Source organism: Palaemon carinicauda, chromosome 6 (assembly GCF_036898095.1).
Source record: "Palaemon carinicauda isolate YSFRI2023 chromosome 6, ASM3689809v2, whole genome shotgun sequence".
Taxonomy (NCBI): domain Eukaryota; kingdom Metazoa; phylum Arthropoda; class Malacostraca; order Decapoda; family Palaemonidae; genus Palaemon; species Palaemon carinicauda.
In genome coordinates, this window is record NC_090730.1 from 152,999,057 (window position 1) to 153,013,300 (window position 14,244).

Consider the following 14,244-nt stretch of genomic DNA (forward strand, 5'->3'; position numbering starts at 1 on the left):
CCATAATCTTAAAAATATTCCACATACACCATAAATTTCTAGCAATGGTTGGGTCTACAATACTGTATTTTTGTATCATGAATGAATCCTTCAATTGTATTCACAAGGTTAAATTAACAGTACTAACAAGTTATATTACTACTTATCACTAACATTCACAATCACATAAGGAAAATCCTATTAAAGAATCTGAAGGATAATCTAAAGTTGGCATTCCTTTTTGTCAATGATACATTCAAACATGAAAAGATTGTGCTCTTTGTTTAAACATTTTCTTTTCAATAACAATTTTAAAAGTTGAAAGTAAATTAATAATTGAATAGCTCCATTAAGTAATTCAAAATTAATCATTCAAAAGTATTTCCAATGAACTCTACCAAGATATCTAAAATTTACAAATACTGTAAGGCTCAACAATATACAGAAGTTTAACTGCAGATACTTACACCACAATGAAACGCCATCTATCATCATCAACATCTATGTAAGAAGCTGCATCAATGTACCACAGTATGAAAGGCTGCATTCTCTCATGATACTCCAAAAATCCTGGCTCAGATATATCACAAAAGTATACTTCAAACGTCTTTTCTTCTCCATCCTCTGAATAAAAAAGAAATCAGGAAACGGTTATTTAACACAGAGTAGATTTTGTAACTAGATTAAATTATATCAACCCAAAGCAGGTGGCATGTATATGCTTTATCCATCTCAGATGTTTCTTCATCTTTCCTATGAAACTAAATAGGTTCCTGTATAAAGTATACATAGACATATAATATATCATCAAAACCATAGTTCACAATATTTGCTTATTTTACATGGAAATTTCAGTATTATTAACCATGATTTTACTCAAACATGCATTATAAACAACCATGCATCTACTCACCCATATCAACTGTGAATTGTCGCAGCATCTTTCCATAAGGCTTGAAAGCTGCATCTTTTTTCAAAGCCGCAATGAAGTCATCGACATTAGTCAAGTATCCTGGCTGCAGTCTCTCGGCTAAGGGTTTTATCACTTCATCAGCCTGAAAATTACAAAAGATTTACAATTAAATTATCCACCACTAATTAGTGCAGATTTGAAGATTTAGTAGCCCATTATCATTTATTCTTATTATTATTAATAATAATTGCTCAGCTACAACCCTAGTTAGAAAAGCAGGAAGCTATAAACCCAACCCAGGGGCCCTAACTGGGAAAATAACCCAGTGGGGAAAGGAAACAAGGAAAAATAAAATACTCTTAAGAACAGTAACAACATTAAAATAAATATTTCTTATATAAACTATAAAAACTTTAACAAAACAAGAAGATAAGTCAGATAGAATAGTGTGCCCGAGTATACCCTCAAGCAAGAGAACTCTAACCCAAGACACAGGAAGACCATGGAACAGAGGCTATGGCACTACCCAAGACTAGAAAACAATGGTTTGATTTTGGAGTGTCCTCCTAGAAGAGCTGCTTACCATAGCTCAAGTCTCTCTCCTACCCTTACCAAGAGGAAAGTATCCACTGAACAACTACAGTGCAGTAGTTAACCTCTTGAGAGAATAAGAAATGTTTGATAATTTCAGTGTTGTCAGGTGTATGAGGACAGAGAATCTGGAGAAAATATGGCAGACTATTCGGTGTATGTGTAGGCTAAGGGAAAGTGAACCGTAACCAGAGAGAAGGATCCAACATAGTACTGCCTGGCCAGTCAAAGGACCCCATAACTCTCTAGCAGTAGTATCTCAACGCGTGGCTGGTGCCCTAGCCAACATACTACCTAATCTTCGCGAGTTGTACCAGAAAGGGTTCTTTTATGGTGTATTCCATTTATTTACAGCTGAAACATATGAGCAGCTCTTGGTTGGGTATGGTTATTCAATGACAAATCAAAATTATGTTATTTTGATAATAAAATAAATTTTTGAATATACTTACCCGGTGATTATAATAGCTGCAACTCTGTTGCTCGACAGAAAAACTCTACGTAAAAATTCGCCAGCGATCGCTACACAGGTAGGGGGTGTACTCAACAGCGCCATCTGTTGTTCAGATACCCATTACTCATTGTAAACAAAGAACTCAATTTTTTCCTCGGTCCACTGTGTCTCTATTGGGGAGGAAGGGAGGGTCCTTTAATTTATAATCACCGGGTAAGTATATTCAAAAATTTATTTTATTATCAAAATAACATTTTTCAATATTTAACTTAGCCGGTGATTATAATAGCTGATTCACACCCAGGGGGGTGGGTAGAGACCAGCAAAATATGTTTACATCATATGAGCTAAGAATTTTTATTTCATTTTAGAAGTTATCAAAATAACTAAACAAAATAAATAGGTACCTGGTAAGGAAGTCGACTTGAACAATTACTCTGCCTTTTTAAGTACGTCTTCCTTACAGATCCTCGCGATCCTCTTAGGATGCTGAGCGACCCCTAGGAGCTGAAGTATCAAGGGTTGCAACCCATACAACAGGACCTCATCAAAACCTCTAATCTAGGCGCTTCTCAAGAAATGACTTTGACCACCCGCCAAATCAAGTAGGATGCGAAAGGCTTCTTAGCCTTCCGGACAACCCAAAAACAACAATAAAAACATTTCAAGAGAAAGATTAAAAAGGTTATGGAATTAGGGAATTGTAGTGGTTGAGCCCTCACCCACTACTGCACTCGTTGCTACGAATGGTCCCAGAGTGTAGCAGTTCTCGTAAAGAGACTGGACATCCTTAAGATAAAAAGACGCGAAAACTGACTTGCTTTTCCAATAGGTTGCGTCGATTATACTTCGCAGAGATCTATTTTGTTTAAAGGCCACGGAAGTTGCGACAGCTCTAACTTCGTGTGTCCTTACCTTCAGCAAAGCTTGGTCTTCCTCATTCAGATGGGAATGAGCTTCTCGTATTAACAGTCTGATAAAATAGGATAAAGCATTCTTTGACATAGGCAAAGATGGTTTCTTAACTGAACACCATAAAGCTTCAGACGGGCCTCGTAAAGGTTTAGTTCGTTTTAAATAGAACTTAAGAGCTCTTACAGGGCATAAGACTCTTTCTAGTTCATTTCCAACCATACGATAAGCTTGGAATATCGAACGATTTTGGCCAAGGTCGAGAAGGCAGCTCGTTTTTGGCTAGAAAACCAAGTTGTAGAGAACATGTAGCCGTTTCAGATGAGAATCCGATGTTCTTGCTGAAGGCATGAATCTCACTGACTCTTTTAGCTGTGGCTAAGCATACCAGGAAAAGAGTCTTTAAGGTGAGATCTTTCAGGGAGGCTGATTGTAGCGGCTCGAACCTGTCTGACATAAGGAATCTTAGTACCACGTCTAAATTCCAACCAGGTGTAACCAAACGACGCTCCTTCGTGGTCTCAAAAGACTTAAGGAGGTCCTGTAGATCTTTATTGTTGGAAAGATCTAAGCCTCTGTGACAGAAGACTGATGCCAACATGCTTCTGTAACCCTTGATAGTGGGAGCTGAAAGAGATCGTTCTTTCCTCAGATATAAGAGGAAGTCAGCTATTTGAGTTACAGAGGTACTGGTCGAGGATACGGATACTGACTTGCACCAGTTTCGGAAGATTTCCCACTTCGATTGGTAGACTCTAAGGGTGGATGTTCTCCTTGCTCTAGCAATCGCTCTGGCTGCCTCCTTCGAAAAGCCTCTAGCTCTCGATAGTTTTTCGATAGTCTGAAGGCAGTCAGACGAAGAGCGTGGAGGCCTTGGTGTACCTTCTTTACGTGTGGCTGACGTAGAAGGTCCACCCTTAGGGGAAGTGTTCTGGGAACGTCTACTAGCCATCGAAGTACCTCGGTGAACCATTCTCTCGCGGGCCAGAGGGGAGCAACTAGCGTCAACCTTGTCCCTTCGTGAGAGGCGAACTTCTGCAGTACCTTGTTGACAATCTTGAACGGAGGGAATGCATATAGATCTAGATGTGACCAATCTAGGAGAAAGGCATCTATATGAACTGCTGCTGGGTCCGGGATTGGAGAGCAAAATATTGGGAGCCTCTTGGTCATCGAGGTTGCGAAGAGATCTATGGTTGGCTGGCCCCAGGTGGCCCAAAGTCTCTTGCATACATCCTTGTGGAGGGTCCATTCTGTTGGAATTATTTGTCCCTTCCGACTGAGACAATCTGCCATGACATTCAAGTTGCCTTGGATAAACCTCGTTACTAGTGATATGTTTAGACCTTTTGACCAGGTGAGGAGGTCCCTTGCGATCTCGTACAACGTCAGAGAGTAGGTCCCTCCTTGCTTGGAGATGTACGCCAAAGCCGTGGTGTTGTCCAAGTTCACCTCCACCACTTTGCCTTGAAGGAGAGACCTGAAGCTTTTCCAGGCCAGACGTACTGCCAGTAGCTCCTTGCAGTTAAAATGCATTGTCCTTTGACTCGAGTTCCATATCCCCGAGCATTCCCGACCGTCTAATGTCGCACCCTAGCCTACGTCCGATGCGTCCGAGAAGAGAACGTGGTGGGGAGTCTGAACAGCCAGGGGAAGACCCTCTCTTAGGTTGATATTGTCCTTTCACCAAGTTAGACAAGACTTTATCTTTTCGGAAACCGGGATCGAGACCGCTTCTAGCGTCTTGTCCTTTTTCCAGTGAAAAGCTAGATGGTATTGAAGAGGACGGAGGTGTAGTCTTCCTAGTGACACATTTGATCCACGGATGACAGTGTCCCTACCAGACTCATCCACAGCCTGACTGAGCAGCGTTCCTTCTTCAGCATCTTCTGGATGGATAGCAGGGCTGGGGGCTGATCGTCTTGTTGTTCAGCAACGTCCTCATCAGAGGGTTCCTCATCCGAAACTGATGAGGAAACGGCAACGGAGTGGGCAACGTCTGGCTCGCTGAATCCGGTCGCACTGGTGGATGCGTGACGGAGCCAGACGCAATATCATGGAACTGCTGCACAGTCTGTGAACTGTCAACAACCATGGGTGTGCGAGGAAGCACAGCGTCAACCCGAGACTGTCTAGACCGTCTGGGTTGTGCAGTCAACACCCTACCGGGTTGCTGAGGTTGACGCACTGTGTCAAAACAAGTCACCTCTGCTGGTTGTTGAACGTCCTGAACGTCAAAAACCACCTCCGAGCGTCGCTTAATGTCAACGTGCGGCTGGCAACCCACACTGGGTCGCATCGGTGGAGTAACCACCTCAACTGGCAGACGCGAGTAGGTTACCTCAGCGTCAAACAGGGCGCACAACCGACCGGTTGGAAGGTTGTTGGCCAGAAGGTTCTTCTCCGCATTTAAGTCCTCTATCAAGGACACAAGCTTGGACTGCATGTCTTGCAGCAAAGCCCATTTAGGGTCTACGGGAGCAGGTGTGGCAACAGACGGGGTTAGCGACTGAGGCGGAACCGTTTACCATCCCTGAAAGCCTTGTTATGCGTGACATAATAGTACAGCAAAACTTCAAAGGCTCGACAACAGCTGTGAAGTTGACCTGTAAACAACTTGGAGCGTCTCCTGGCTAGGCGCCAGGGAGAGTCTACCAGAATTGAGAAGTCTATCTGGGCAGAGGCATGAACTCCCAAGCCGAGAACTTCTCTCGTGTCATATCAGACTCTCGCTCTATAAACCAGTTTAAAAGAAGGGAAAGCAAAGGCTGTATCCCCCAAACTCCTCCTGGTGAAAATCCAGTCGCCTAGCCAACGTAACGCTCTCTAGGAGAGCGAGAGAGCACTAGCTTAAAAACAACGGCTTCTAAGTAGCTAGGCCTAGTGTAAGCTCTGACGTTTAGGCGAACGAGGAGCAGCAGATACAGAAAGATCCGGACGAAGATCCTTAAAAAAATCATCAGGATTTAATTAAAGTCCATAGGAGGCTAAGCAGCTTTAGGCTCCTCTCCATCTGACAGAGTCCTCAAGGGAATATCAGTAGGAGGGAGAACAGCAACTTCCTCATCTACAGGAACCTTGTCCGATAAAAGCTGAGTCTCTCACTGGTGCATTAGTAGCGGACCAGAACGCAACGTCATGTAACTGCTTGACAGTCTGTGAACTGTCAACAACTGAACTGTCAACAACAACAGGTGCGTGAGGACGCACAGCGTCCACTCGAGACTGCTTTGACTGCCTAGACTGAGCAGTCAAAACAACTCTGGAATGCGGAGGTTGACGCACAGCGTCAAAACAAGTCAACTCCGATTGTTAGTGAACGTCTTGAACGTCAACAGGAGCATCAGCCAGTGGCCTAACGTCCAAATGCGGCTGAAAAAACCACACGAGACCGCATCGAGTGTGGTTCTAAACAACCTGACTGACATGACTAAGCTACGCCAACGTCAACAGTAAGCACAAAGGAACGTTAGGTTGGCTGAAAGCCAGGATATCGATGAGATAAACGGCTAGACTCAACGGACTAATCGGCAGAATAGTCTTCCATAAGGGAGGCAAGCATATACTGCATGTTTTGCCATACAACCCCTTAAGGATCAACGGAAATGGTTGTGGTAATAGACGAGGGTAACGTCTGTGACCGCAACACTTTGCCTACAAAAAAAGACTCTCGGAGTCTGTGTTACGCTTTTGTTAGGCGGCGAGCAGTTATCCGATGACTGCATAGGGTCAGAGCTGTCCTAATGGCTGTAACCAGGACGCTGGACCTGTCCTGAAAGGACTGACTTTCGCTTAAGGGCTTCGAAACCTTGTGACAGGTTTCTTATGCGAAAAGCCTACGGATGGCGAGGAGAAACAACGTCTCTCTCGTCTTATGGTAGGGGAGATCTTGGTAAGATACACCCGATACCATAGAGGGAAAACGTCTGTTCGTTGGTCAAGGCCTCTCGAACCCATAAGTCGTTTGACATTACTTCTCCCCTGGGCTTGGGAGCTTGTAAGAGGTCCCGGACTAGGTGAACGACAGGCACGAACAGACGAACCCTCGGACGCAACACAGTAACACTTTGCGCCTCGGACACAACACTGTAACACTTTGCGCATATCACTTTATCACTTCGATTTTCTGTTTTGCACTTATTTCTACCTGAAACACGCAATTCTACCCTTCATTAAAAGGTAGTAATTGCGAAATTAGTCGTATAATGCAAGCTCATAATACCAGCAAAAAACAGAAAACATATTTTCAGATAAAAAGAAAAATCAGTGGCTGGGAAAGAGACTAAACACTAGTTCATATAACTACGTTTTCAATCTCTCACCGCACATAGCCTGGGGACGAGAATAAAAACCTAAAAACGTTTTATCCTTCCTCCCCGTACAGCGACTAGGGACGTGAGTAACACGAGAACAACGTTACCCGCTTGAATGGAACGTTTTCTCTCCTCTCTCTCCCTCCGTCTCTATCTCTCTCTCTCTCTTTCTCTCTTGATTTCGCACCTAAGAGAAGAGCCCAATTATATATCGTCAAAAAAACCATGTTATTTGACTAAAGGAAAAAACTGAAAGGTTTTTCAAATAAAAAGTTCCTTTAAATTAGAATTTAAAACATTTAAGCTAAGAAAGAATGAACAAAACGTCAGAATCGATTTACTCTTACTGCAAAGTGAAACCGTGATACACTCTCTCTCTATCGTAACGATAGAGCGCATGTTGAACGTCCTGAACGTCAACAACTGCGTAGCATAAAAAACTAAACGTTAGTTCATCTTTGAAAACAGTACGAAGACTATCAAAGAAATTCTTTCATAAAAAATTACATTTAAAAAGTTTTAAATCCTTAGCTCTTTAAAAGCTAAAGACGATATAAAGGGCTCAACGTTGATTAACTTCGGTTTCCAAGTTAGGACCGCCTACTCTCAGGAAAGGTCTATATAAACAAAGCATTAAAATTTATTTTTATATGTTTATAAAAAATGGAAAGTTAATCGAAGAGGCTTAATAAAGGCGGAGAGATATAAAATATATATAGGAAAATCTATAACGTGATAAGATAATTACTAAAAGCCTAAACACACTTCCGTCTAAGGGAAGGGTCGGCCATTTAAAAGTGAAAGAAAGTCCATACTCTCTTTGTCACCATAATTAAATCTATCCAAAACGAGTTCAAGTTTTAAGATGAAGATAAAACACCTGCATAGCGAAAGCTCAAAACTAGAATAGTGTACTTCACCAAATAGTTGTGAAAACAAATCCAGTTAGCAACAGCGAATTAGTAGGTCTTGCCGGTAGCCCGACAGAGAGAAAATTGAGTTCTTTGTTTACAATGAGGGTATCTGAACGACAGATGGCGCTGTTGAGTACACCCCCTACCTGTGTAGCGATTGCTGGCGAATTTTTACGTAGAGTTTTTCTGTCGAGCAACAGAGTTGCAGCTATTATAATCACCGGCTAAGTTAAATATTGAAAAATTAATTTTTCACTGATCATAAGCCTCCTGTTTCTCCAAAGGCATCAACAATAATCAAACTACACTTTGCCTTCAATACAATAATTCAAAGCAACTAGAATACTATTACTATTATTACTGCCTATGCTACAACCCTATTTGGAAAAACAAGATGGTATAAGCTCAAGAGCTCCCACAGGGAAAAATAGCCCAAAAGGGAAAGGAAGTAAGAAAATAAACAATATGAAAAGTAATGAACAATAAATATAAAATATTTCAAGAACAGTAACAATATTAAAACAGATCTTTCATATATAAATCATAAGATTCAATGATAAAAATTGGACCTTGTCTTACACTGTATTGCCATGAATTCTAAGTGATGTTTTCCAGCAAGCTAACCTTATTGCACTGACATACATGAAAAGATTCAAATTATGAAATAAAGTGTAAATAAAGGCAACAAAAACTTTTTCTCCTGTTACATTATTGGCATATCTTCATAATATATAGCCTATTTAAGTAATAATTCCATATTAATGAAATATTTTTTTTTTATGAAAAACCAGTTGAAAAAATGTAAATACCGTATAGTCAGCCGAGATCAAGCTACCACTATCAATGATATGCACATACTGTATATGAATAAGAAATAAAATTCTTATATAATTTCAAAACTCATTCAAAATATCCTATCATAAATACTGTATTGCTGAAGTATTACAGTAATATACTATTGACTATGACTTTTCTAAAAGCTAATATTATTAGTTATCACTTGGGTGTGCAAATACACCTGTGTTCGTTTGTTGTGATCGGTAATGAAACGTACAAAAAACAAGGGTTTTCCTTTTAGGCGACGTGTGTGGGAAAAATATAAAAAAATTTAGCAGGTGTCATATTTTACTACCAATAAGAGATAAATTCTTTAAAATTTGCCATAGTTTTTTACCTCGTCTTAACTATAGGTAGTCTTCTATTGTACATGGAAAAATACACAGTAGAAGACTACCTATACTTTGGAGAGTTGGTTCATTCATTTTCATATTCCAGTCGCCTCCCTATTCAACATAATGGTTACTAAAATCAGATATTACAAAAGAAAAAGAAAAATGTAAATAATACACTAATAGGATGCAAATTTCTTTCTGTATACAGTATTGTAATCCATCATTGCTCTTCATTTTTTATCTTTCTTAAACATACTTTATGTAAAAGCCTCTTTTAATAAATCTTAATAGTAAAATCTTTATAGTATGGATTTAGTACCAAATAGATTGCAGGTATCTACAGCAAGTTGCTGTTTTTTTAAAAATATGGCTTTCAATGTTGTAATACTGTAGAGTATTATCTTATTACAACAGCAATAGATGTCAGAGAGGCAAGAGAGCGTGCTAGAAATAGGAATAAATGGCGAGGGATTGTGACGCAGTTCCGGTAGGCCCTGCTGCTGCCTCCGGTGCCTTGGATGACCACGGAGGTAGCAGCAGTAGAAGATTCAGTATTATGAAGCTTCATCCGTGGTGGATAATGTGGGAGGGTGGGCTGTGCTACCAGCTGAACTCAGTTGAGTCCCTTGTCAGGTTGGGAGGAGCGAAGAGAGGCGACGTCCCCTTTTTTGTTTCATATGTTTGATGTCGGCTAACCCCCAAAATTGGGGGAAGTGCCTTGGTATATGTATGTATGTACAACAGCAACATATAGTATACGGTACAGTAGGAGCAGAGAAAAGGAGAGAAGAGGCAGTGGAAGAACAAGAATATCAAAGTGAACACCAATCTTAACAAAGAGGATACTGCAAGTCCATCAACCCTAAAATAAGTTATTAACATATTTTGCAGATCTCACTATTGTACTTGAATACCTGACACAGCAAAACTAGCATCGGCAAAATCGCGGGTCGACTGTAATACTGTATCTGTCTTACCATATATTTTCGCATCAAGACGACCTAAGGTAAGACACGGTAGACAATTATGGCAAATTTTAATGAATTTAGGTCATATCTGAAATATAAGATAGAAGAGATAATTTAACCAATATTGGTTATGTGATGATGATGTTATTCTAAATGTTATTTCACTTACTGTGAGAAATTAAAAAATATACAAAATAAAGGTTATTTCATATAATTTTTCTTAAAATGAAAGCCATTATTTTGTTTAAGTTTCATTGCCATTCATAAGAAACAAAGGAAAACATTTACACATCCAAGTGATAACTAAAGATATTAATAACTTTTACAGTAATAAGGATGATGTTATTACAAATATTTTCCTTACTTTATCCTTAGAAATTCCCTCACACTTTGCAAAGTAGGAAAACCTTTTTATTTGCGGTTAGTTAACGATATCAAACTACTGCTAATATCATTATGATAATTTACGATAATTTTACGGTTGTAAATTTATAATTGTCCTAAACATTAATTGTATATTCCATTTCCAACATATTTTCCTAACTTCAGTTATAAGTTTGTTGAATACTATGCTAACCTAAATGTTATTACTACCATCATTAACACTACCATAAAAATATTGAAATCTTAGAGAATAATAAAGCTTGCTGAAGTTGTAACCATAACTCGACGTTTACAGTTTCTTGGCTGGACTCGCATAGATAGAAGTGGATTTAAATTTCTAGATAGAAGTGGATTTAATTTTCTATATGAAATGTTTCCTAAAAAAACCTATTTATCATGAACGTATGCCAATAATATGTAAGGTAGATATGGTTTGATCATCTATATTGTTGATTATCATATAGAGGCTAAGGATAGCCTTCCAATAAACTTAGGTTTTAATTCAAGGTGTGATTTTCTAATAGGTTGTGCAATGCCCATTTTCTGTGGATGAATATGATATTTTAATTATATAATAAATTTTTGAATATACTTACCCGGTGAATATATAGCTGCAACTCTGTTGCTCGACAGACAAAAAACTGTACAAAAAACTTGCCAGCGATCGCTATACAGGTTGCGGGTGTGCCCATCAGCGCCAACTGTCGGCCAGATACCAAACTCCATGTAAACAAAGACTCAATTTTCTCCTCATCCCACTGCGTCTCTATTGGGGAGGAAGAGAGGGTCGTTTAATTTATATTCACCGGGTAAGTATATTCAAAAATTTATTTTATAATTAAAATATCATTTTTAAATATTTAACTTAGCCGGTGAATATATAGCTGATTCACACCCAGGGTGGTGGGTAGAGACCAGTTAAATATGTTTACATCTTATGAGCTAAGAGTTTTTATTTCATTTTAAAAGTTATCCAAATAACAAAAACAAAATAAATAGGTACCTGGTAAGGAAGTCGACTTAGACGATTACTCTGCCTTATAAGTACGTCTTCCTTACGGAGCCTCGCGATCCTCTTAGGATGCTGACAGACCCCTAGGAGCTGAAGTATCAAGGGCTGCAACCCATACAACAGGACCTCATCAAACCCCTAATCTGGGCGCTCTCAAGAAATGACTTTGACCACCCGCCAAATCAACCAGGATGCGAAAGGCTTCTTAGCCTTCCGGACAACCCATAAAAAACAACATTTCAAGAGACAGATTAAAAGGATATGGAATTAGGGAATTGTAGTGGTTGAGCCCTCACCCACTACTGCACTCACTGCTACGAATGGTCCCAGTGTGTAGCAGTTCTCGTAAAGAGACTGGACATCCTTTCAAGTAAAATGACGCGAACACTGACTTGCTTTTCCAATAGGTTGCGTCCATTATACTTTGCAGAGATATATTTTGCTTAAAGGCCACGGAAGTTGTTACAGCTCTAACTTCGTGCGTCTTCACCTTAAGCAAAGTTCGGTCTTCCTCACTCAGATGTGAATGAGCTTCTCGTATTAATAATCTGATAAAGTCTGACCAAGCATTCTTTGACATAGGCAAGGATGGTTTCTTAACTGAACACCATAAAGCTTCAGATTGGCCTCGTAAAGGTTTAGTACGCTTTAAATAGAACTTAAGAGCTCTAACAGAGCATAAGACTCTTTCTAGTTCATTGCCTACGATCTCCGATAAGCTGGGAATATCGAAAGATTTAGGCCAAGGCCGAGAAGGCAGCTCATTTTTGGCTAGAAAACCAAGTTGCAGCGAACAAGTGGCTTTTTCCGACGAAAATCCGATGTTCTTGCTGAAGGCATGAATCTCACTGACTCTTTTAGCCGAGGCTAAGCATACCAGGAAAAGAGTCTTAAGAGTGAGATCTTTCAGGGAGGCTGATTGTAACGGCTCCAACCTGTCTGACATGAGGAATCTTAGTACCACGTCTAAATTCCATCCAGGGGTAGCCAAACGACGCTCCTTGGTGGTCTCAAAAGACTTAAGGAGGTCTTGCAGATCTTTATGTTGGAAAGATCTAAGCCTCTATGCCGGAAGACCGATGCCAACATGCTTCTGTAGCCCTTGATAGTGGGAGCTGAAAGGGATCGTCCTTTTCTCAGGTATAAGAGAAAATCAGCTATTTGAGCTACAGAGGTACTGGTCGAGGATACAGAAACTGACTTGCACCAGTCTCGGAAGACTTCCCACTTCGATTGGTAGACTCTAATGGAAGACGCTCTCCTTGCTCTAGCAATCGCACTGGCTGCCTCCTTCGAAAAGCCTCTAGCTCTCGAGAGTCTTTCGATAGTCTGAAGGCAGTCAGACGAAGAGCGTGGAGGCTTTGGAGTACCTTCATTACGTGTGGCTGACGTAGAAGGTCTACCCTTAGAGGAAGACTTCTGGGAACGTCTACTAACCATCGAAGTATCTCTGTGAACCATTCTCTCGCGGGCCAGAGGGGAGCAACTAACGTCAACATTGTCCCTTCGTGAGAGGCGAACTTCTGCAGTACCTTGTTGACAATCTTGAACGGTGGGAATGCGTAGAGATCCAGATGTGACCAATCTAGGAGGAAAGCATCTATATGTATTGCTGCTGGGTCCGGGACTGGAGAGCAATAGATTGGAAGCCTCTTGGTCAGCGAGGTTGCAAAGAGATCTATGGATGGTTTACCCCAAGTGGCCCAAAGTCTCTTGCACACATCCTTGTGGAGGGTCCATTCGGTTGGAATTACTTGCCCTTTCCGACTGAGACAATCTGCTATGACGTTCAAGTCGCCTTGGATGAACCTCGTTACTAGGGAGATGTCTTGACCTTTTGACCAGAAGAGCAGGTCCCTTGCGATCTCGTACAACGTCAGTGAGTGGGTACCTCCTTGTTTGGAGATGTATGCCAAGGCCGTGGTGTTGTCCGAGTTTACTTCCACCCTTTGCCTCGAAGGAGATACTCGAAGCTTTTCAAGGCCAGATGAACAGCCAACAGCTCCTTGCAGTTGATATGCATGCTCCTCTGACTCAAGTTCCACAGACCTGAGCATTCCCGACCGTCCAGTGCCGCGCCCCAGCCCAAGTGCGATGCATCCGAGAAGAGAACGTGATGGGGAGTCTGAACAGCCAGGGGAACACCCTCTCTTAGGTTGATATTGTCCTTCCACCAAGTCAGACAAGACTTTATCTTTCCGGAAATCGGGATCGAGACCGCTTCTAGCGTCTTGTCCTTTTTCCAGTGAAAAGCCAGATGGTATTGAAGAGGACGGAGGTGTAGTCTTTCTAGTGATACAAACTGTTCCAGGGATGACAGCGTCCCCACCAGACTCATCCACAGCCTGACTCAGCAGCGTTCCTTCTTCAGCATCTTCTGGATGGATAGCAGGGCTTGATCTATTCTGGGGGCTGATCGTCTTGTTGTTCAGCAACGTCCTCATCAGATAGTTCCTCATCCGAAAACTGATGAGGAAACGGCAACGGAGTGGGCAACGTCTGGCTCGCTGAGTCCGGTCGCACTGGTGCATGCGTGACGGAGCCGGACGCAACGTCATGGAATTGCTGCACAGTCTGTGAACTGTCAACAACCATGGGTGCGCGAGGAAGCACAGTGTCCACCCGAGACTGT

At 41.2% G+C, this 14,244-nt stretch overlaps 1 protein-coding gene across 1 annotated transcript in view; it reads right to left on the reverse strand.

Annotated features, from left to right (window-relative positions):
• Positions 1–442: 442 nt before the first annotated feature.
• The window catches only part of LOC137643288 (histone acetyltransferase type B catalytic subunit-like), a 103,494-nt gene continuing 89,692 nt past the window's right edge, over positions 443–14,244 (reverse strand). Inside the window, exons 7-8 of the mRNA XM_068376127.1 lie at positions 893–1,034; positions 443–603 (exon numbers count right to left, since the gene is read on the reverse strand). Coding sequence (XP_068232228.1) covers positions 443–603; positions 893–1,034 — 303 coding nt within the window. The remainder of the gene's footprint in view (positions 604–892; positions 1,035–14,244) is intronic.